Source organism: Equus quagga, chromosome 9 (genome assembly GCF_021613505.1).
Source record: "Equus quagga isolate Etosha38 chromosome 9, UCLA_HA_Equagga_1.0, whole genome shotgun sequence".
Lineage (NCBI taxonomy): Eukaryota > Metazoa > Chordata > Mammalia > Perissodactyla > Equidae > Equus > Equus quagga.
The window spans coordinates 60,568,675-60,591,409 of NC_060275.1; the positions used below are offsets into that span (position 1 = coordinate 60,568,675).

Below are 22,735 nucleotides of genomic sequence, written 5' to 3' on the forward strand. Positions count from 1 at the left end.
AGATAGCTGCTGCTTCTCTTCTGCCCTCAACGTCTTGCACAAAATGACCTCTGAGGCTCACCTAACTGGAAATATATAGAGAACGGAATTCTGGGAAATGCAGTTTAGTGAAGCCAAGTTGACATATTGCAAAGCCACCATAGCACCCGAATGGAAGGCTGTTAAGAAGTTGTCCTTGACCAGGACCATGTCAGGAAGTCAGGGGTGGGATTATCTGGTTTGCGCAGTATCACAGGCATTGAAGTCTCTGGGAGGTTGCGGATGCCACAATGGAGGGGAACCCAGAGTATCAGGAGAAGGCAGAGAAGCGACACTTAGCCAGGAGCTCAGCTTCTTTTGTTTGCAAGGGGCAGAGACTCACTCATGTATTGAAAGTAACGGGACTCTCAACCATGATGCAAGGGCTCATGGGAAATCAGGAAAAGACACAAAATGCCTCTTCTCTTCTATCACTATTTCTGCTAAGAGGTGAAACCAAGTGAAAGAAAAATAAAAATCCCAGAGATTCAAAAGTCTAGAGGAAACTATTGGCTTCAATATGAGATGGAGCTTGACAGTGAAGGGATTGACTAGGCAATGGGTGGTATAGTCGAACTCAAGGTCACTTCTGCACCATGCTCAAATGGGTTCTCCTTCATCCAGGCTAGGGACTGAAGACCAGAGCCCTGCCCGTGTAGACGAAAGCCAAAGATGCCACATTTTCCCCTTGTCCTGGCCCAGTGGGCTCAGAAGGGGTGCAGCTTTCCATGTCTCTTCATCCCTCTTCCTGTATCCCGGAGAAACCGTTTTGAAGAGATACACAAGAGCAGTTTTTAATCTTTTAGGAGCTTATCAAAGAGAACCGGGTGGGGATGATGAGAGGCCACGTCCTGCAGGATCCTGAGCAGTGAGGTAGGTGTTCAGTCCAGACTCAGCTCAGCTCCTGAGCGTGTGTTCAGTCCCACTCCCTTTAGGGGGGCTGGGAAACTTACGTCAGTCGGGGAGTATGGATTGTATACTCAGAGAACAACAAAGCAGTGCGGGCCTCAGATGCAGATGTCGACGTCAGTCCCCTGGGCAGACAACCTCCACTCCTCTCCCTCTCCTCCTTAGACTCTTAGGCAGGAATGACCACCCTCCAGCCTCCTCCCTTCCAGAGTGGGCAATGGGACCCGTCTCTCTGTCTCAGGTGTTGTAAACAAGGGTGCCAGCGCTGCTGCCGCTGTCCCTCTGCCTCCCTGGGCTCTGGAGGCACCTGGCGCTGAGTGGCTGGGGGGACTTTGGACAAGTTACTTAATCTCTTCTAACCTAGTCTCTCCCGTGGTAGGATGGCTCCACATCTGTACCCAGATCCTACTGTCCTGGGGGGGATCTGCTGCCACACAGGAAAGCACCCTGCACAGTTTCCGGCACAGGTTGGTGTCTGAGCAACATCATCTATTGGTCATCATTTAGCATAGCCTGGAACTCAGTTTTACACTCATATTGTAAGTCCACGGCACAGCTTCCTTCTTGAGAGGCCAGGCAGAGCCCGGGACAGCTCGGGCAGCCGCCCTGCCGGCTTCCCTCCTGCAGGAACTGTCTTACGCAGCTTGCAGCTTGTGTCCTGCTTAAATGCGCCTGACCCCATAATCCTTTAAAAAGTTTCAGGCTTGAGTGAGGCCTGGAGAGGACAGATATTACCCCCAGTTGGCCGAGGTGAAACAGAGGGAGGAGGGGTTGCTCCCCGCTGGCGTCCAGCCCAGAGCGCTCCGCAGCAGCCTCCCCACCCCTCCCGGGGAGCATTCACGCCACCGGACACCGCGGCTTGTGTTTCCTCGGCACCAGCGGGGACTCCCAGGATAGACCTAGATTTCTCACTGACTAAAGTTGCCTCTCAAAATCCCAACTTGCTCTGCTTCAGGCCAACGTCCCAGGTGCAATCTCTGCCAACGGCCTGGGGTGAGTGCAGCTGCCCCCACCGCTTGGGCGCTGGGACACCAGGAATACACCACAACTGGTCATGGGTCTTTATTTATTGAGTCGAGAATGCACACAAGGTCACATCACACAGCAGATCATTACCAGGGCTCAATAAAAATGATTGTCACTCATGGTGCTTCACAAAAATTTCTTTTAATGAATAAATAATTTGATGAAATCAAAAATATTTACAATATAAACAAATGGAAAAGCTTTGGATCTGTGAATCTGATCATCGAGCTTTGCATTTCTGAACTGAATTCCTCCCAAGCTTTTCCCTTGGAAACAATATAAATCTGATAGAAACAGCAACTCATACAACATATCTTTGTTCATTATACGTTTATCTGTTAGTCTTGGAAAGCTACATAAGCTTATATTATGCAACATGTTAAAATACAAATATTAACTAAAATAATATATTATCATAATGCCAGGGAGCATTCTCCACGGAACAAAAATGTACACTCAGCTGTAACAATAACAAAGGTTCACGGGCCACAAAGTAATACCCCAAAGGTACAAATTCCTTCCTAAGAATATAATTGTGCTCTTCAGTTTACCAGATGTCTACGCTGCTCTAGCGAGCCGCCGGCCAGGAGCACAGCACGGACGGCTGTCTGCTGTGGGCTGTTTCTGTCAGGCAGCAGCATTACTGGGAATTGGGCAGTGCAAGCAGGTTTTTTTTTGCAAGCAGTTTTATGAACACTTTCTTGGGCTCTTAAAAAGAGCCAATTATGCAAAGCAAAAAAGCACACTGAGAAGTCTTCATCTCATCCGCACGAACACCATGGAGTCTCGGTTTTGTGGGATGAAAGCATTTGCTGGCAGGGCTCTTCATGCCGTCAGCCCGAATTCAAGTACTCCAGGGCCACCTCGTAGCAGAACTTGTACTGATCCTGGAAAGCAGAAGGGATGAAATGTCATCTCTATGACATCTAAATGTTGTTTCTATTAAAGCAGTTACACCAGATTAGGTTTTAATTGGAAGAAATCAAACTGCTAAGGATTTGAATCAGAAATGACTCGGAAGTGGCAGTTCTGAACCACAAACACCCGGGCTGTTTGTAGCTGTTCCCCACCAGGCCTGATGAAAGGCATTTTGCTATCCATGCTCATTAGAATTCCTGCGATGTTCTAGACAACTGAAACACATATATATGTTTGTCCACGTACATCAACATCCTAAGCACAAAGTATAGGGAAATCAAGAGGTACAAGGAGAGAGAATGAGGCTGGAGGAAATGCGTTCGTGACTTGCTCATATAAGGCCCTCGATAAATAAACGTGGCTTCACTCCTGGCTCAGCTTTACCTTTGCTTTTCAGTCAGCAGGATTTCCTACATTTTATGAGAATTTATTAAGCACCTCTTAAGTACCAAGCACCTTGACCTGGCTTCCCTGACTTTGAGAAGTCCACGGTCCAAGGGGGATGAGATGGGAACCCAATGACAACGCCCAAGGCAGAGACCAGTGCGGCCACAGAGGTCCTCTATCAGGGGTCAGTAGGGAAGAGAGCAGAACTTGTCAGGGAAGATCTGCAAAGAGGTAGCAGGCAACAGGAGAGAGAATGAAGGCATGGAGCTGGGGTCGGTGGTTACACGCCTTGGGTGCCCAGGACAGTCCTGATTTACGCCTATTGTCCTGGTGTGATTGTTAGTAGCATCCTCTTTCACTCTCAAAAGCATTCCAGTTTAATGATGACGTATATGGTCCTCCTACCTGGGATTGAACAGGTCTTCCAGGGAGACGCATCAGGATAAGGAAAGGCATAGAGGGGAAGTATTTGATCCCTCTGGGAGTCACATCCCAGTTCTGGACCAGGCAGTGAATTCATTTTCCTTGAGCACACCTTTCTTAGATCATAGCTTGGCCTGAGCAAGCCCTGTGTTAGGGGAGGGCATTCTGCACCTGTGTTTATGCAGCGTGCTGATGGATGCTCACCTGGGTGTGGCATCTGAACTGAGCAGAGGGACACAGGGCTTGAGGATGCCACCGTCGGCCACCTGGCAGCAGCCAGGGTCTGGGATGGAGGGGTTGAGCAACTGTAAGGCTCTCTTCCCACCTGAGTAATAGACGAGCTTTCGCCAGTTATGAGAGTCAGCGCCACTGTCTCATTATCTAACGCAATGGCCACAACCAAGGAAACGGATCTCTTATTGTTGGATTTGTGAAATTAATTAAAAATAAATTTCCATATTTTTTATATCTGCCTCCTAAGTAGTCATTGCAATTTTCCTTTCTTCATCTACATTTTGTTTTCTCAATGCCCCACTAGTCCAATCTATTTATTTAAAGACAAGGGTCATAGTTTGCCCTTCTGAATATAACACACTAGTTCTTGGCACAGAACCTGACACACAGTTGAGGGAGTCAAATGTTAGTTGTATATGGAAATGACGAGAAAACATGGGTTCAGCAGAATTTGATTCAACACAATAAACATTTAAGGCTACAGACTGGGGATTCAAGATACAGCCTCAGTCCTTCAGGAGCTCACAATCTAGAGGTGAAGATAGAAAGCAAACATCGTTTCAATATACTGAAGGTGCCACAAGATTAAAAATCAGTAGCAGTAACATCCTCCAGGATGGTTAAGATAAAAAAAGACAATAACAAGCGTTGGTGAGGACGTGGAGAACGGTACCTTAGCACACTGCTGGTGGGAGTGTGAACTCACGCAGCTGCCACGGAAAACTACGGCAGTGCCTCAAAAGCTTAAACCTAGTCACCCTCGGACCCAGCGACGCTACTCCCAGGTGTACACTCAAGAGAACTGACAATACGTCTACACAAAAACTTTCTGATGCACACGCCAGTATCTATTATTTCAGGATTTGACACTTTTATTTTCAGAATATTTAAAAGAAATTATTTGAATTTCAAAATTCTACAAGGCCATGTTTTCAAATCACTGGGCTGACATATTGATTACGACGTGCTCTCACCATTTCTGTTTTTGTGAATCACAGAGCAAGTATTTTCATGGAAATCTGAGAGAGCCAATCCCTTATTGCATAAACATGATTTTGTACAAACCTAACTGTGAAATTAACTTCAGTGCCTACCATGAACCATCCTTTTAACAAACTAAAATGCTTGTAGAGGAGAAATGTGGCTGCTGGCCTCAGGCCACAGCACAGGCTGGGCAGCAGGTACCTGAGGGGTTTCGGGCTTCACTGCTAAGGGGAGACTGAGCTGGAAGTCACTGAAGTTGCCCTGTCACAGGCATGACTGTAATTTTCAAAACGAACTCTCCCGCTCTCATCATACCCCTCCTAAGCAAGCTGCCAATCCCCATAGATTGTGTGATGACTGGTTTCTGAATCAGAAAAATAAGGGGAATGAGCAGGAAGACCATTAATTGTCGCGTGCCCTCCCCGAAGCACCCTGGGAAATGCCTGGACGCCCCTACATTGGAAACCGGCGGGGCTCGATTGCCAGGTGCAGGGCTGTCTTCTGCGCCTCCCCTCCTCTCACTTGCTTCTGAACAGTGTAACTAAGCCACACAAGCTGTCCTTGCACTTCAGGGAAAAAAGAACATTTACGTCTTGGTCCCAAGCTCTCTGATTTGGGTGACATTAGCTGGCTTTGGGCGTGAAGAAGTGACTTGAACAGGGGCTCCACCTTGCGCAGGACAGCAACCAGAGTGACAGCTATTTCTCTCCGAGACGCCCGACCCATCTTCTCCCCAGACTACATCTCTGGTTCCCAGGAAGAGGGAGAAAGTGACATCTGAATGGGCGCCTAAATGTGCTTTTAAGTAAAACATACTTTAAAAGTCCCTGCTCTCTGAGGGAGGGCTTCGGAGGCTCCCCGGAAGGCTCACGCTGTGCCCCCGTTGACACACGCCGCCTGTGTCTGAGGAACGGGGCCCACAGTCAGCCTGGCACTCCCAACACCCCGCGTCGCCAGCCGAAGAAGATTCAGAAAGAACGGTCTGCACGGCTCACCGGGGCAAAGCTTCCCTCCCTCGGCTCCCACTTACTGAAACTAAGACAAATCTCCCAGCTTCAGACGGGTCTTCTGCCGACAGAGCTCTCAATCTGGACAAAATCCTTCTGATTGATACCCCTTGCCAGGAGGGTGAAATAGTCCCCATGTGCCAATAATTGTGGGTGGGACCATTTGGTTCAATGTTCCCAGCCAGGTCACACTGGGTGATCAGCCACTGTGCCAAGGAGACCCGGCGATGAGACAGCTGTGTGTCTCCGACAATGAACAGAACGGGTCATTACTCTCATCAACATCTCTAAAAATGTATGGAGAACTTTCTTCCCTCAAAGCCTTGTGCACAGGCCCTGCCTGGTTCTGTATTCAGACCCATCGGCATGTAGCCACAGTCTTCCTTAGGGTCCAGAGGGCAGCCAGGGGCAGCTCAGGATGGATGTGGGTCTGGCTGCAGAGAAGGAATGTCCAGTCACTCAGCAAATATCTACTGGGTCCCTCCTTGGAGCCAGGAGCTCTGCTCGTGCTGAGGGGTGTGGCTGGCCCCTGCTTCAAGGAGATCAGAGTCTGGTGGCAGGAGGAAGGGCCAAAGCATTCACAGAGGTTACTCCAAATGCTTCCCTAAGAGCGCAGGAAGACCGACCACGAGAGGACTCAAGGAGAGGGAGGGCTGTGTGGCAGGGCCAGGCCCAAGGGAAGTAGAATGGCACCGAGTGTCCCCAGAGACAGGCCACACAGCTGGTCGGGGGCACAGCTCGGGGATCTGAGCGAGCCTCTCTGATTCTCAACCCGAGTCTACACTTCCACCCCAATGTGCGCACCACCCTCCACATCCACACCCACAGACACTCACACCTCCACCTATGTGCACATCCACACCCACAGACACTCACACCTGCACCTATGTGCACATCCACAACTACACACACACACCCCCCTCACCTTTCAAATAGCCCGTAAATGTCATGTAACTTCACAGGGAGAGCTATAGAGAGGCAGTTTATACACAGAAGTGAGTAGAGTTGTTGTGTTGTCCGCACAAGGGGGAGAAGTGTAGACCCCACACCATGTGCCATCTTGCAGGGAATACCTTGCACAGCATACGGTTTTTAGTATACTGAAGAGGAAAGTGGGGCCGTGTCTGGGTGGCCAGTCTAAATTACAGGGGGAGACACTGCAGAAGTCTGAGAGAGAGCAGGGGGGATGGCGGTGAGGGGGTGGGCTTGGACACTCCTGTCAGCCAGCACGAGGCCTCTTCATCCTGCTGGCCCTGTCTCCCGCCCCGCAGCACAGGGAGTCACCTGCGCTGGCTCCATTCCAGGGCCTGGCCTTCGTTGGTCTGGGGCGTGGCCTGGGCACCAGCATTTGTGAGCGCCCCAGGAGATTGTGGTGTGCAGCCCGGGCTGAGAGCCATTCTGGACTAGATAGTGAGTTTCCTAACCTTGGCTGCACACCAAGATCACTGTGGGGGGGAGGGGGCGGTTAATGTTCTGCTGCTGAAGCCAGGTCCCAGATCAGCTGGATCAGAGGCTCTGGGCTGGGTCCAGGGATCTGAATTTTTTTAAAGCTCCCATTTAAAAGAACAGCCAATTTTATAGAAACAGAGAATAGAATGGTGGTTGCTAGAGACGGGGGGAAGGTGGAATGGGGTGATGTTGGTCAAAGGGTACAAAGTTTCAGTTATGAGAAGAATAGGTTTTGAGGCTCTAATGTATAGCAGGTTAATAATATGTATTGTATACCTGAAAGTTTCTGAGAGCAGATCTTCAGTGTTCTCACCATAACCATCTACAATAGAGCCCACTAGGTGAGGTGCCGGGCACATTACTTATCTTGATCTTGGTAACCATTCTACAGTGTATGTGTATCAAGTCATCACGTTGGCTTGTCCCCACCACATGCCAGGGGAAGGTACGTTCTCTGCTCAAAACCCGTCCCTTAAAGGCTGTGTCTCTATTAAGACACAGCCCTGGAAACTTCAAAAGCCAAGCGAGGAGGACAGAGGAGAGAGGGGCCCTGCTGGCTGAAACAGGCTGTTTTCCCGCCACTGTAATAGCTTCAGAGGACCTGGGCGCTGAGGACTCCATCTGAATCTGACCAGGCAAGTAGTGGCGAATCTCAGGCTGCACCCGCCTGTCCTGTCCCCTGGGCCCCAGTCCTTTGATGGGGACTTGAGGCTGGTTGAAGAGGAGGATAACTTACAAGCGCGGCTGAAAAAGGGGTCAAGAAAAAATCCAGCTGTCCCTGTTGGATAAAAAAATCCAGTCTTGTGTTATAAATTATTCTGCTTCCCAGCAATCAACCGGCTTTTCTCTAGAGCCCCCAAACCTAAAAATTCGAAGCAAGAAATCTTCAGGGCCTTCTGGATCTCCCTTGAGAGTGCCATGCTTCAAAATGGATGCATGAATTTTCAAACTCAGAAGCAATTTAGAAAAATCAGAGCCACAAAAGGAGACGAGGACGGACACACTGACCCTCTCTGCACACTCAGCCCATGTGGCAGGGAGGGTGTGCCGTCGTGGCGGGGGACCATGGCTACTTGTCAGCTTTAGCTTGAATCTCGACTCTCTCTTTAGCCCCTTTATCATATTTTAAGTCTTAACCCTACTGCCGCAGTGCTGGGGACCCAAAAACATAGGCTTTCCAAACTTGTCAGCATCAGCCATCTCTTCCTCCCTCTCTCGCGCCCCAGGCCATTCTCACGACCTTGGGATTAGTCCTACTGTTTCCTTCAGATCCTTCCCCCACTGACAGAGAAGCACAAAAACCTAATCTAAAAGCATCCTCCTTTAAGCTATTTTACTATTCTTCAGTCACAGTGGTTGGCATTTCAACAGCTCCATACAAAAAGAGAAATTTTGTGAAAGACTCTAAGAAAATAATTGCACACAGTCCTTTGTTTCTCCACTCCTTTAATCCTTTTCTCAGATATGGTCACCATAATTAAATGCAATATTCTGGATGTCAAACTAAAATTCACAGCTTTGATAAATATTAGGTGATTAAGCTATTTATAAAATATATAATTTGAAAATCTGGCATTTCATGTGCTATGATTATTCCTTCTCTGTGGAGACTAAGCTCTTAGCCATGCGGAAGGCACTGCCAGGAACTGAAATTAATAAGGATGTTCACTTGTGAGTTTCAAGTATTTCCACATTCCAAATGTGTTGAGATGAAGTCTGCTTGTGAAAACGCAAAGTGAGAGAGGAAGAGGGAGAAAAACCCTTACAAGCAAAGTGACTCATTACGCTTTTGCAAATCCCGTTTCCCTGCACATCTGTGAGCGCCTCAGCTACCCGGGAAGACGCCCACCCAGCAGGACAGAGGGAGGTGCCTACCAGGAGGTCCACCATGTTGGGCTTGTTGTTCCTCAGCGTCTTCACCGCGTGGAAAACATCGACCGTCCTCTGGTGCCGGAGCATCTCGCAGACAATGCTGATGGCACAGAATGTCCCACTGCGGCCTCCCCCGTTCCTGTCAGAAGAGAAATCAGATGGTTGGACCACATTCGCCCTTCGATGGCATTGCTCACACAATCTGTGGAGATGCCGCCCACACCCTAGAGAACCGGGCACGGTGAAGCTCTCTGAGGCCAGGAACTCTTGACCTGGGCCAGTTCTTCTGATTAAGGCAAATGGAGGCAATGAGCCTCAGCGTTGGGCCCACAGGTCCCTTGATGGGAGGAGACAAGAAGCTGGCACACCCTGTTCTCCCAGCTCCGCCTCAGCCCTAGATTATGTGAACTGAAACAGCACTTTATCAATTTTTATTGCAAGGGCCCACCACGAAAGCTTTTCAATGAACAGACACATCATCTAGTATCTGCCAGGATGGCTGGTGACGAGTATGGGTTATGTTCAAAGATGGACTTGGCCTTAAAAAAAACCCATTAGTGTTTCATTATTTAGGTCTAAAACATAAGGGCTCTTTTTAAATACAACTTTTATTTTGAACTAATTTTAGATGTACAGAATCACTGCAAAACTAGCATAGAGAGTTCCCTTGCATAGGCACTTTCCCCTGATGTGAACGTCTTACAAGCACAGAACATGATGGAACCCAGGAAAGTAACTGGTACGACACTACTAACTAAACCACAGATCTTAGCCACATGTCACCAGTTTTTTCACAAGTGTCCTTTCTCTGGTCCAGGATCCCACTTCGCATTTAACTGTCCTATCTCCTTAGTTTCCTCTCTTCTGTGGTGGGTTCTCAGTCTTTCCTGACCCTGAGCATTTTTGAAGAGTACTGGTCAGTTATTTTGTAGAACAGAAAATAGAGAATGTAGATGTAGAAAGTAGCCATGGTTGCCATCCACAATTTAAGAAGTCATTACAAAATATAAATTGTAGAATGTCCCTTTATTTGGGTTTGTCTGATGCTTTCTCATGATTGGAAATGAGGTTATGCATTTTGGCCAGAAAACCACAGACAGGCCGCCGCATCCTTTGAGGGGTTCATGGTGGTGTTCTGCCTTATTGCTGGTGATTTTAACCTTGATCACTTATCAAGACAGTGGGTTTGGAGAGATTTGTTTCGCTGTGTAGTTACTATCTTTTTCTACTTTGAATTTTGGATAATTGGAATCATACAGTACATACTCTTTTGAGTCTAGCTCATTTCACTTAATATTATCTGTGAGAATCATCCATGTTGTTTCAGCAGTTTATTCTTTTCTATTTCTGAGATGAATTCATTGGACGGATATGCTTCTGTATAATTTATTTCTCCAAGAGCTGATCTCAGAAAATTTGGGCTATTTCCAGCTCTTGATGTTATGAGTAAACCTGCTGTAAACCTTCCTCATGATGCACATGACTGATTTCTGTAGTCATATACATAGCAGCAGACAAGCTCAGTCAGAGAAAACGTTTCTACTTAGCTTTAGGAGATGCTGTCAAACAGTTCCAAGTGGTTGTACCACACTGCTTTCTTACCAGCAGGGTACGGGAGTTCCAGTTACTCCACATTTTCACCAACACTTGGTATTATCACTTATTTGTTTGTCTTTTAAATTTCAGTCATTCTGGTGATTATGCAGTGGCATCCAAACCTGGTTTAAACTGTATCATCTTGAAAACTAATTATGCCGAGTACCTTTTCTGTGCTTATTGGCTATTCTTTTTTTTTGAAAAATGAGGTTCCTGTCAAGTGTTTTGCCCATGGAAACAACTGGCTTGTCTCTTTTTCCTACTGACCTGCAGAAGTTCCGAGCCATCCTGGCTGAGAGTCCTTTGTCAGGTGTGTGTGTTGCAAACTCTGTGTCTGCTCTCTGTCTTGCTTTTTCACTCTCTTACTGGTGTCTTTTGATGAGCAGAAGTGCTTAACTTTAATGAAATCGAATTTATCAACACGTTCCTTCACAGCTAGTGTTCTGTGTCCGGTGTAACACATCCTTGGTTACCTCACGGTCATTAAGATTTTCTCCTAGAAGCTTCATTGTTTTCCTTTTCATGTTTTGGTCTACAGCGCGTCTGGAAATGACTTCCGCATGTTGTGTGAGGGGGGGAGACCGTGAACACAGGCACTCTTCCCACTCCCCTGCCGTGGGGGCGTGGCTGTGGAGTCTCTGTTGTAGATCAGGCAACCCTGAGGTGCGGCTTGCCCTGGACCTTCTTTCTGCACCTTCAGTCTCTTTTCTATCCTTGCACTGAGACCACGCTGCTTTTTCCCATCAGCTTTTTCCCTAATGCTTTCAGTAGCTGTCGACGACCATTGTCTACATCCATTATTTTCATTAAGTCTTGAAAAATGGCAGTATCTTAATTCTATGCATTTCTTCCGGTTTTATTAGCTGGAAGACATGTATAAAGAAGAACATTCCCTATTGCTCACCTTGAGTATTCACAGCTCAAGGAGCCATTCACAGTACCTGGGGGTCTGACTTGGCAGGGACGCTCTGCCCACACCCATCAGCTGGTGCTACGCTTTGCTGAGTACCATGGCTGTTCTTATCTCAGGAACAGCAGGGAGCTGCCGTGGTTTAAAGCATTCATTCTGGCCTATCCTGGAGGATACCAATTTACAGTAACTTCATTTCTCATGACTAAAAATCTTAGATTTAGATATATAAATCTAAACAACAACAAACACTCTCACCAGGCCTGGCTCTCATGCCCAGCCTGATGCCAAGAGAGCAAGACGCAGCCCCATGGGAACCACAGGGGCCTGAATGAGGGAGAGAGATTCCCAGAGGAAAGTCAAGGTTCTCTCGCCAGCAGAAGGGGATGGGTGCTGGGCCGGCAGGAGGGGTGAAACAGCAGACACCCACCACTGCCCACTACAATGACAGAACAGCCCACGGTTTCAGATATCACATGGAGTTGCTCAGGCCAAGGTCAGCGCTGGGTCTTGGAAGCGTGGAGCCAGAGGGTGCGTACAAGATACAGGGATTTCAGGGCTCCTGGTGTCTCCTCTTCCATGGATCCTGGTGTCTCAGCCCCACTGGGCCTTAGGCCTTTGCCCCACAGCACTGGCCCCTGTTAGGAAGCTGCCAGCCCTGCACTCATTATGCTCCTAGCTCTATATGCTGCTGGTCTCCAGACACAGAAATGGGTACCTGCAAACTATTTTTATTTTTTTCGTGAGGAAGATTGGCCCTGAGCTAACATCTGTTGCCAATCCTCCTCTTTTTGCTTGAGGAAGATTGTTGCTGAGCTCACATCTGTGCCCATCTTCCTCTATTTTATGAGGGATGCCACCACAGCATGGCTTGATGAGTAGTGCTAGGTCTGCGCCTGGGATGCAAACCCACGAACCCTGGGCTGCCGAAGCAGAGTGTGTGAACTTAACCACTATGCTCTGGGGCCGGCCCCTCTGCAAACTATTTTTAGTACTTCAAAACCTAACAGGTATAATACAAACTCTAACTAAAATGTCAGTTTTTCTTGCTGGGATTGTATGAACTCACATTGGTGACCCTCTGATCTCATGCTGATCAGAGCCTATATCTGGACTAAGAGAAATAAAAATGGGGACGTAAACTGTTAATCAATCCTTTTTGGCATTTTCTTGGTGGAGACAGTTTCAAGGAACCGGGTCCAGGAGAAGGAAGGGGAAAATCGGAAGGGGGAGGGGCTAAGGACCAGTTTCAGAGGACAAAGGGTGGGGCCCTCTGGTTGAGGAGAAGCGCGAGCAAGTTCAGGAGACTCTTCCCGAGGGCACGTCCGCTTTCTGCTGGAGGAGGTGCTGCCACGTTCTGACTTGCTGAGCGGCAGGCCAGAGCTGGGCTGCCAGGGGGCATTGCGGGAGTTGTGGGCACCAAGGGGAGAGTAACCCAGGCCCTTAGCCGAGCTTGCCATTTCAACCAGCCTCGGTCTGCCCAGAGGAAGACGTGGGAGAGATCTCATTGTGTGCTTCTAATGACACTCCACTGAAAAGAGACATAAGCTTATACTTAAAGTTTCCACAAATTCTCTAAACATCTTCCCTAACTGCCATTACTTTCTAATTGCCGGTTCCATTAAGCTGATTCCAGCTGGCTGATTAGCTACAGCTCATCGGCAAGGAGAAAATGCAGGTAAAAGTGCTCTGAAAAGCATGGAAGTCTCTATTCTGCGGCTCTCAGTCTTGGCTGTACATTGAAATAATCTAGGAGCTAAAAAAAAAAAACACTGATGTCTAGGTCCCACCCCTAGATATTTTGATTTAATTACTTTGGAGGCGGCCCGGGTATTTTTTTCCAAAGCTCCCTAAATGACTCTCAACAGGCAGCTGAGGTTGGGAACGATTGCTCTGCAGCAGAGGTTCTCCCGTTTCAGCACCTGCTACAACTCCTGGCCTGGAGGCCACGCTTTGGAGATGCTGGCTCTAAGCAAATCTTCCCAACACAGACACTCCCTGCCAAAACCACCCAAATCCAAAAGTACAAAGAAAAAGGAGCCAGTGCCTCTGAAGTTTCTGACATGATTTCCAATAGAATTACCGACTAGTGTGATGGTAAACCAGCTTTGCTGGGTGGGAGGAGCCCTGATTTGTAGCATTTGCTGATTCCTGTGATGTAAATACTTCCCCATAAATGATTTCAAGTTACCAACAGTTTAGAAAATTCAGCCAGCTCAGAAAATTCCTGAAAACTTAACAATTGTCTCTCAAGACTCACAAGGAGCCCACCCGGGTGTCTTTTTGTGAAGAGGTCCCAATCACAGTGTCAAGGCTTATTTTTATAGCAGTGACACCCCAACCAAATGCAAAACGTGTGTGTCTTTTTTTCTGCAAAGCAAACCAAACCCTTAATGAGTAGAATGATCATCTCCTTTCACCCAGACCTGCTTATTTCTTCTCCATTTATAGTGAAACAAAAGATAGTGAAGGAGGAGGTACCAGCCGGTGTGGGCCTGGCCATTCTGAGACGGAAGCTCTATCTGAGCACTTACAAGCAGTGCACAACTGTGCGGCCTTCACCGCCGTTGTATTCTTCCTGCCACTTGTCCACCTGGCGAATGAGCTTCAGGAAGGAGCGCTTGGACACCGGTGTGTCCCTGTACATCGGCCAGCCCAGGAACTGGAATTGCTGCACCATCCGATATCCATCTTGGGGCTACAGAGAGTCAGGCAACAATCAAGGAGAGGAAAGGAAACGGGCATTATTTACTTTACTGAATTCCAGGGGGCTGATTCCACCTGCTTGGTCTTCTCATCAAAGCAGGACATTATGGAAGGAGAGGCCTGGAAATAATGAAGGGCGTTTCTACTGGCCTGGAGAGTTATGAGTTTTAATCTCGAGATGTTATAAAAAAGCAGATGTTTTAAATAACAGGCCAGACAAATAAAAGTGAAGCAGAATGCTTACAATTTTGCAGAAGCCAAGTGAAAAATAACACACAACAGGAGCATTGACCACACTGTGCAGTGAGTGGTAAAATGGCTTTACTATAAGTACTGGTGAATTAAAAGTAAAGGATAAATTGTAATCTGGGGATGTTCGCGAGTTCAAGGTGATACAGATTACATTGTGTTTCCTGTGAGTATAATACGGTTTTGCTTATTTGTGTGAATTTTGCTGAGATATCAATAGTTAATTAATCTTTGGTCATAATTAAATGGAATTGCAGGATTCAAGAAAGTGTTAGAAAGCGGCCACACAGCTTCACTCTGGCCATGGCTAAATCACTTGGACTAAAGCTTCCTGGCCTTCAGCAGCGTTTGACCCAGGTGACCACTGTCTTCGGGCTGACACACTTTCTGCTCTCAGCTGTCCCACCCCCTCACGGGTCTTCCTCGCCTGCCCGCCTCCCTCGACTGCCTGCTGAGGACAGCGCCAGGCTCAGGCTCTGGGTCTTTTCTCCTCTCTGTCTCTCATGTGATGATGTCATTCAGTGTCACGGTTTTAAACATTCCAGTAAGTCGCCACTTTATATTGCCAGTTCAGACCTCTCTCCTGAGCTTCCCCCACAGACTCAAAGGCCTACTCGTACATCCACTTCAGTGTCTAGCAGTCACCTCCAACCTGGCACGTTTCAGAGTGAACTCGTGGCTCTCTCTCCATGTGTGCCCCACCCCCAAACAGGCCTCTTACACCCACAGTCTTTCCTAACTCTGCTAATATCAATTCCAGCATTCTGGTTCTCAGGACCAAATTCTTGAGAGTCACCCTTGACCCTCTGGGATCCAACCAACCGCCAGTCCTCCCGGCTCTGCTGCCAGAATCTATCCACCGCTTACTTGCTCCTGCTGCCACTGCTCTTGTCTTGCCACTGTCATTTCTCACCTGGATTGATGGGTCTCCCGTACAGTCTACTCACATCACAGAAGCCAGAGTGCTCCTTGTAGAAGGTAAATTATATCATGTGATTCTTCTACTCACAACCCTATAACGGCTCCTTATTTCCTTCAGAGCAAAAGCCCAAATCCTAGGAGTGGCCTGGAAGGCCCTAGAAGATCTCTGGCCACTACCTCCCCACTCCAACTTTCCTGCTAGGTGACGTTAGTTTACTGTGCTCCAGCACATCAGTCCCCTTACTGTTCCTGGAACTCACCAGGCAAGCCCTCACCTCAGGGCCTTTGCACTATCACTCTTGCCTGGAAAGCCATCTCTACAGAGAGCCATACGTCTGCTCCCTCACTTCTATTAGGTCTTTGCTCACAAAGCACATCAATTTAAGACAGAGCCTTGCTCTCTCTCCTGTTCATGACCCTAGCACATTCTACCTCCCCATGTTTTTTTCCATAGCATTTATTACTTTCTAAATACTACATCTATTACTATATCTGTTATACCCATTACTTTTCAGCTGTCTTCTCCCATTAGAGTAGAAGCTCCACACGGCAGGGAGCGTGGCTCTGTTCATTGCTATAGTTCAAGCTCCTGTAACAGTGACTGACAGAGCGGGGGCTCTAAGGATTCAACGGATGAGTAAAAAATGAAACCACAACGTGAGCCATGTTGGCTGCGATTCTTACTCTGGCTGCATTATAAATGCGGAATATCCTGCTGATGATGTCTTCTTCTAAATCAGCAGAAACAAATTCCACTTGGATAGGGCCGTGTCTGTGTACTCCATTCTCTGGCCAGTACTGCGGACACAACTGCATTCAAAACACAGAAACACAAGGTTATTTACAAAAATAAATTTACTCCTAACAGTTTGGACAAGGTCACTGTTGACATTCAGTAATTTTTAATACTTCATTGATTCACTTCCATTTCCTTCTTTTCTCTCTTCCTTCCAGCAAGCAGACTTAGGACTTTCTTGTTGGCTGATTCTTCAACTCCTCCTGTCCTTCTTCTAGTATTATTTTCTCAGAAAAGCATCTTTAAACCATGAGCAGTTCTGCTATCCAAGGAGGTCACGCAGACGCTGTTTATCACATCCGTTGTAACATCCCTGTTGCATGTTGTAAGGAACTCTTATCATGCCACTGGCTGCCATGACAAGAGCAGAGATACTCAAGATGGCACACACACCTGTCAATGCCCAAATCTCCATTCTCCCCTGCCCGGGCTGCACTGTCACTTGTAGTCATGTCTGGGAATAGGGCTATTTTGTGACAAGACATCGATAACAGTGTTGGGTTGCATTTTCATGCTCTGGTCCAAACCCTCCCAGCTCAGATCTAGGAAACCCAGTGTAATGAGAGGAAATGCTTTGCTGTTTTATGGGGAAGTGACTTTAATTAAAAAGGAAATTTCCTGGAGTCTCAAACTCCAGGTATTGGTGATCCTGGGTAACCAGAACTTTCGTATGAATGTGACACACAGCTCAGCATGCTGGGAGGCCTGCTGGGAGGGTGGCTTATGAAAGAGGCACTTTCATTTGCCACCACCCCACAGAAATACGAAGCCTGGAGACAGGTGAGGGAATGCCAAGATCTCTTCTTCTCACAAACCTTTCCTAAAACCCCAAGACCCTTGCAGGCATTTTAAGTCTGAAAGTAAACTTCTTTTAGGACTTGGCATCCAGTGATGTTTTGGGGAGGGACTTACCTGAGGGACAAATGGCCTGTGGTGAGGCAAGAGGAAACGACTTCATTATTTTATAAGTGGTTTCAACTGGCCAAGAGCAGATGAAAAACATATCATCTCATTTTGAGCAGAATGAGTATCCAGAGGTTGAAATTTTTTTTTGATGACTTTTATTTTCCACAGGATCTAAAATCTCATGTTAAAGGTTGGTTTATACCCAAGATTGCAAGATAGTTTTCAGTTAACAGTGGGTCAGTGGAAACAGCAATCTCCCTCTCTCTATTATAAAGAAGTTAAAACTTTGGACTTTATGATCACGAATGAACGTAGGATAACTAAGAGTACTTTTCACGTCAGCTAAGTTTATAGTATTTTAGAAATTACATTCCCTTATTTTTAAACAATGCTCCCATGAAATTTTTTCTTCCTCACCAGCACTTCCTGATGACAAGTTATAAAACTGCCTTGTCAAACCATAGCATGCTGATGTTTCTTTTCTTTTTTTTGGTGAGGAAGACTGGCCCTGAGCTAACATCTGTGCCAATTTTCCTTTATTTTGTATGTGGAATGCCACCACAGCATGGCTTGATGAGCAGTGTATAGGTCTGCACCTGGGATCTGAAGCCATGAACCCCGGGCCACCAAAGTGGAGTGTGCAAACTTAACCACTACACCACTGGGCCAGCCCCTATTTTCTTTTCGATACCAACATGCACCCACTGTTAAAACTTACAGCCATTATGATGGGACTCCGAGATGGGAATCAAAGCCTTAACATGCGTGTTTGAACTGTTCTGCCCATTTTTCTTCTGACTGGGCGGGCTTCGCTTTTTGCTTCCTCTCTCAGTTCCAGCCCTGATCAAAAGCTTGTCATTCACACCAGAGAAATACAAATGGCCCAGGCCAGCACTTGGCTCCTGGCACACTCCATCCTGCACTCTGCCCAAGTAAACCGGGGAGAAAATGGCTTAAATGGTGCATAACATGCCCATGAACTGGACCTATAAATACTTAAAATAGTTGAGTGCTATTCCTGTACAATTGCAAAGCCTTTAAGTTCAAATGCGCAGTTTAGTGTTCTCTGCAAGACTGGGTCCCAAGAGCCTCTCCTCCCTCACTCTGAAATCAGCTCTGTCTGCCGAGCGGAACTGGAGTCTGTCTCTGCTACCACCGGCAAGCCAATGCCTGGTCTGCGTCCAGCAGCTCGGGCCTGGAATGCAGCTTTAGAGTTCAAACACCATTGTTCTAAAGAACACGCCCAAATCACTAATGTCTGGCTCACGAATGTGAGCAAAACCAGTATATCACTATATTTCAAGATTCACATGAGGGGAAAAAGAAGGACTCTGAAGAGGGAACAAGTCTCTTATCCTGTAACTGTCGATGACGAAGGAATCTTGAATCAGTGAAACTTAGCCCATGGCATTGTCAATTAGAAAATCAGGATCACTGCTCCTATTTTGAGTTGTGTCTTTGAAGTTCCCCAAGCTGTCGCGTGTGCTTGTCTTTATAAATGGTTGCAATCTATCCTTCGGAGAGGATCTATGGGGAAGAATTCTAAAACATTTAAGCTTCTTAAGTAAAAAGGACTCACTGAGGACAAGGATTATCATTATTATTTCATTAACTGGCTTTCAGGCTAGAGCCTTAACAATATAATGTAGTGCCTCAAACATAATTAAAAACATTATAGAATTGAAGTGAATGTCCATGCTATTTATGGCAGGTTGATGGCAATAAAATGGATTTTCGGAAGGGAAAATCTTGTCCAGTTCGGATGCTGAAATACTTCAGACCTCTTTTCTTTTTTTTTTTTAAAAGAGAATTTGTATCTACTAGATAGGAAATTAATTCCATTCCAGAACAAGTTTATTCTTAAAACACACTAAGTTCAAACCTCCCATAATGCCCTCGGTCATGATAGTTAAGCCTGGACTGGCAGAGCCGTCCCATAGAGCAGCGAGTTCAGCTCCTAAAGGGCTCTGTGCCCACACTTGCCTGACAAATCCCTTTAAGAAAATGTTTCCAACCCCAACACTAATATTGAGTCATCATTATCCATTCTTTCTCTTTTTATGTTTAAGAAAGGGAGCTGTGCAAAAGCCACACTTATCATTCTGAGCTTCTCTTACGTTCAAGTCCCAGTCTTCTTTCTTTTTAATAGCTTTATCAAAGAGCTGACAAAACTAATTGCTGTCCCTTAAAATCACGTGTTGGTCTCCCCTGTCACCCGACCATGATGATCTCTCTCTCCTGCAGGCTCCAGGTGAGCTGTGCCAGGAAGCACACAGATGCCCAGGACACGACCGAGGGCAGAGTCAGAGGCCCACGTCCTCTCTTCACGACTCTCTGGTTTGCCTGCCCTGCCCTCAGCTCTGCGACAGTCACGTTCCAGGTGAGCTCCGGCTCCACCCACACCTCGTGTCTCCCCCAGTAGCGCTTCCATCCCCTGGGAACAGCCCCACTTCTGACCCTGTCTTGCCCTGTTGCTTCCACCATCTATGATTTCAGTCTGTCTTTCCAGTTTCGGTCTACTTTCTGCCCTGATCCCTAATTCCACCTGATTTTTGACATCCGTGTTTCGACATGTCCAGTTCTCGATGCTGGCCTGGCTTTTGTGACCTGGCACTGGAGCCTGTACTTCTCAGAGAGCGACAGAGCAACCACAGGTTTGACCTGGGCACAGCCCGCCTGCGGGGATCCACGAGTCTCACCTGGGCAGGATCCACGTCGTTCAGCATCACGACAGACGTGCAGTGATAATCCAGCACTAGTCTCCAGAAGTCTTTCACCGTGTTTGGCAAAGGATGCTGGGTGACTATGAAAGCTGAAGGCTGTTTATAGCTCTGGAATCACAAACAAGAAAGATCCGAATACACCCCAGGAAAACGTGGAGGGCGGGAGCTAAGTTATCAGTGCACACGGGAGCTTGTGACAGAAGACACTGAGCATACTTAACACTGCTGAATTCTACTACCACATCCATGCCAAAATAGACTAAATGTAAACTCACCCGCAGAATAATACTGATCAAATACTCCCACTTTGATACTAGGAAAGCTTAATAAGTATATCTTACAAATTTTTTGATGTTTCTGGTAGAAAAGCAATATCGACCCTATATATAATTATTTTAATAGGGAAAATTTAACTTTACTTTAAAAAATATGCACAATTAAAACAGTCCTGCTTTCCCCAAAATCTTCACTTATCATTTACATGTGTGATGGTGTTACTTAATCCTGCCGTAAAAGGACACCCAGGCCTTTTACAGCTCCGGAGAGCTCCAAACAAGTGTAAGGACCTCTTTACTGACACCACACCGGTAGAATTAAGATTTCCATATTAGCACTGAAAATATCCATTCACTTTTTCCATCAACTAAATAGCAAATGCTCATTAAGTTAGAAGTCAACAGACTGACAGGAAGTAATGAGTTGTGTACTATTTCTACTGACAGGCAAATTTTTCCCCATGTTAATTACTGCCTAAATTAGGAGGAACGGGAACTAGAGTAATGCTGCAAACCGTATGATCCCACTTCACTTCCTTAGTGACTTAATAGCTGTCTCTTGCTCTCCGGGCGGCAGGGTGGAAATTAAGAGCTCAGAGAGTAACCAGGACACGCTTCATTTATCAATACTTTGGGACAGGTGGTCCCCGAGAGACCAAGAACCTCGGCCCTGACACAAAAACATACATGGAATCTGAAAGGCACTTTGTTGAAAAAACAGTTTATGTCTTAAAGAAAAACAAGTGCAGATGAGCGGAAGGAGGAGAGCCAGGCCCCGCCTGCCATCTTCCCAGGGCTCCTCCTTGAGAGAAATCTCCCCGTCTCCTTGCGAGGGCAGGTGAGCCGGCTTACGTCCATGAGGGCGGCGTTGATGTAGTTGCTGCTCTCCCCGTCGATGGTGATGAGGAAGGGCAGGCAGCGGTCTGGCGGCAGGATATCCATGCACCGGTTCTTCTCATGGTTCCGGGGCAGAAGCGCGATGCTGCAGTCCTCCACGCGCAGGGTCGGTGTTACCATGTTCAGGGTCTAGGTGGAGAAACACAGACACGTGGGGAAGAAACACTGGATGGCACATGGTTTCAGCTTCACACGTCAGAAGATCCAGCCTGCTTGCAGCTGACCACAAGATGGTCCTGTCCCTCACTTACCCCATATCGCCACTTACACAGTTACATTTTTATTTCTCTTTTCTCTCCTTGGATTTTGTCCACAGACAGTACCCATCAGACATAAGGGCCACTGTGGATCTGTAAGATTAAGTGCCATAAAGTCCGACTAGGGCTGGACCTCTGGGTCTTGGGAGTAAAAGGTTGAGTAGAGTTTGGCCTAGAGCCAAGTACATTTAGACTGAAAGTGAATATGAGGGATGCAATGAAGAACTCTTGCCTGGTAAGTACACTGAATGCACCTTGCTTGGTGTAGCTGCACCAGTGTGACACTGTGGGACTGCCTGGTGTCTGCTTTCAAACGGGGAAATGGCTCTGCTACACCAGTGGTCTTTGACTAGGTAACTATCCCCCCCAGGGGACAGTGGCAATTTCTGTACACATTTTTGGTTATCACAACAGATGTGGTAGAGGCCTCCTGGCACCCAGGGTAGAGGCCAGGGATGCTGCTAAACATCCTACATGACAGCCCCCACAGCACAGAATTGTCAATAGTGCCGAGGCTGAGAAACCCTGTGTTGGCTCAAGAGTTCAAGAGCTGACTTCGAGATACTTCTTAAGGAGCAAAGTCACAGCCAGTCGTCTCTCCCTTTAGCGTGACTTACCCGGAATTCCTCTTTAATCTGGCTTGAATTCGTCTGTGGATCCAGTTTATTCATGTCATAATACAGAGACCTAACTTGGGAAGCAGGGATGGAGGTGTCTCCACAAAGACAGGCTTCTAGGATGGCATCGTGGATAAACACATATTGCTCCTGGTAAAGCAGATGGGACTAATTAGTAATAGAGAAACCAAGGCAACCCAAGAGAACTAGAGAAGGAGAGAAGCAGCTCCACGTGGTCAAGGTAATGGAACCGTGGTCTATCACAGACAATGTATCCCCGACAGAAAGGCTAAGTATGAAGACCTGACTGCTAGGAGGGGGTCTTCCAGCACCAGAAATCCTGTACCCACATGGGATGGCTGGGACATTCCTGAGTGGCCATGTGCGGCAGTATGAGGAAGGAAGGGAGGAAGAGACAAACGGGCTCAATGCAGAAGTGTTACATGGACTGATCAGAACCCATCAGACATGGATAAATCTCAGAGCAGGCGCTGTAATTCTGATCCCACGAGTGTGGAACACAATATCCCAGACGATGAAATGAGCAGAATCTTATCTATCTAGGATGAAAAGAGAATTTGCTAACCAAATTAATAGTGCAAAGGAGTTCCAGGGAAACGTGACATCACTGTGAAAACAAACAGTTCCAAGCACT

General features: G+C 47.1%; 1 protein-coding gene across 8 annotated transcripts in view; it reads right to left on the minus strand.

Annotated features, from left to right (window-relative positions):
* Positions 1 to 2,074: 2,074 nt before the first annotated feature.
* PTPRM (protein tyrosine phosphatase receptor type M) overlaps positions 2,075 to 22,735 on the minus strand; it is a 773,187-nt gene continuing 752,526 nt past the window's right edge. For 4 of the 8 annotated variants that reach the window (XM_046671284.1, XM_046671289.1, XM_046671288.1 and 1 more), the window contains 7 exons: positions 22,081 to 22,230; positions 21,162 to 21,335; positions 20,011 to 20,142; positions 16,294 to 16,419; positions 14,268 to 14,431; positions 9,231 to 9,366; positions 2,075 to 2,840 (listed from right to left, as the gene is read on the minus strand). In XM_046671284.1, coding sequence (XP_046527240.1) covers positions 2,787 to 2,840; positions 9,231 to 9,366; positions 14,268 to 14,431; positions 16,294 to 16,419; positions 20,011 to 20,142; positions 21,162 to 21,335; positions 22,081 to 22,230 — 936 coding nt within the window. In that variant the 3' untranslated portion in view covers positions 2,075 to 2,786. Of the gene's footprint in view, positions 2,841 to 2,895; positions 4,007 to 9,230; positions 9,367 to 14,267; positions 14,432 to 16,293; positions 16,420 to 20,010; positions 20,143 to 21,161; positions 21,336 to 22,080; positions 22,231 to 22,735 lie in introns of those variants that run through there. The other 4 variants (XM_046671282.1, XM_046671283.1, XM_046671286.1 and 1 more) reach the window with 3 other exon arrangements.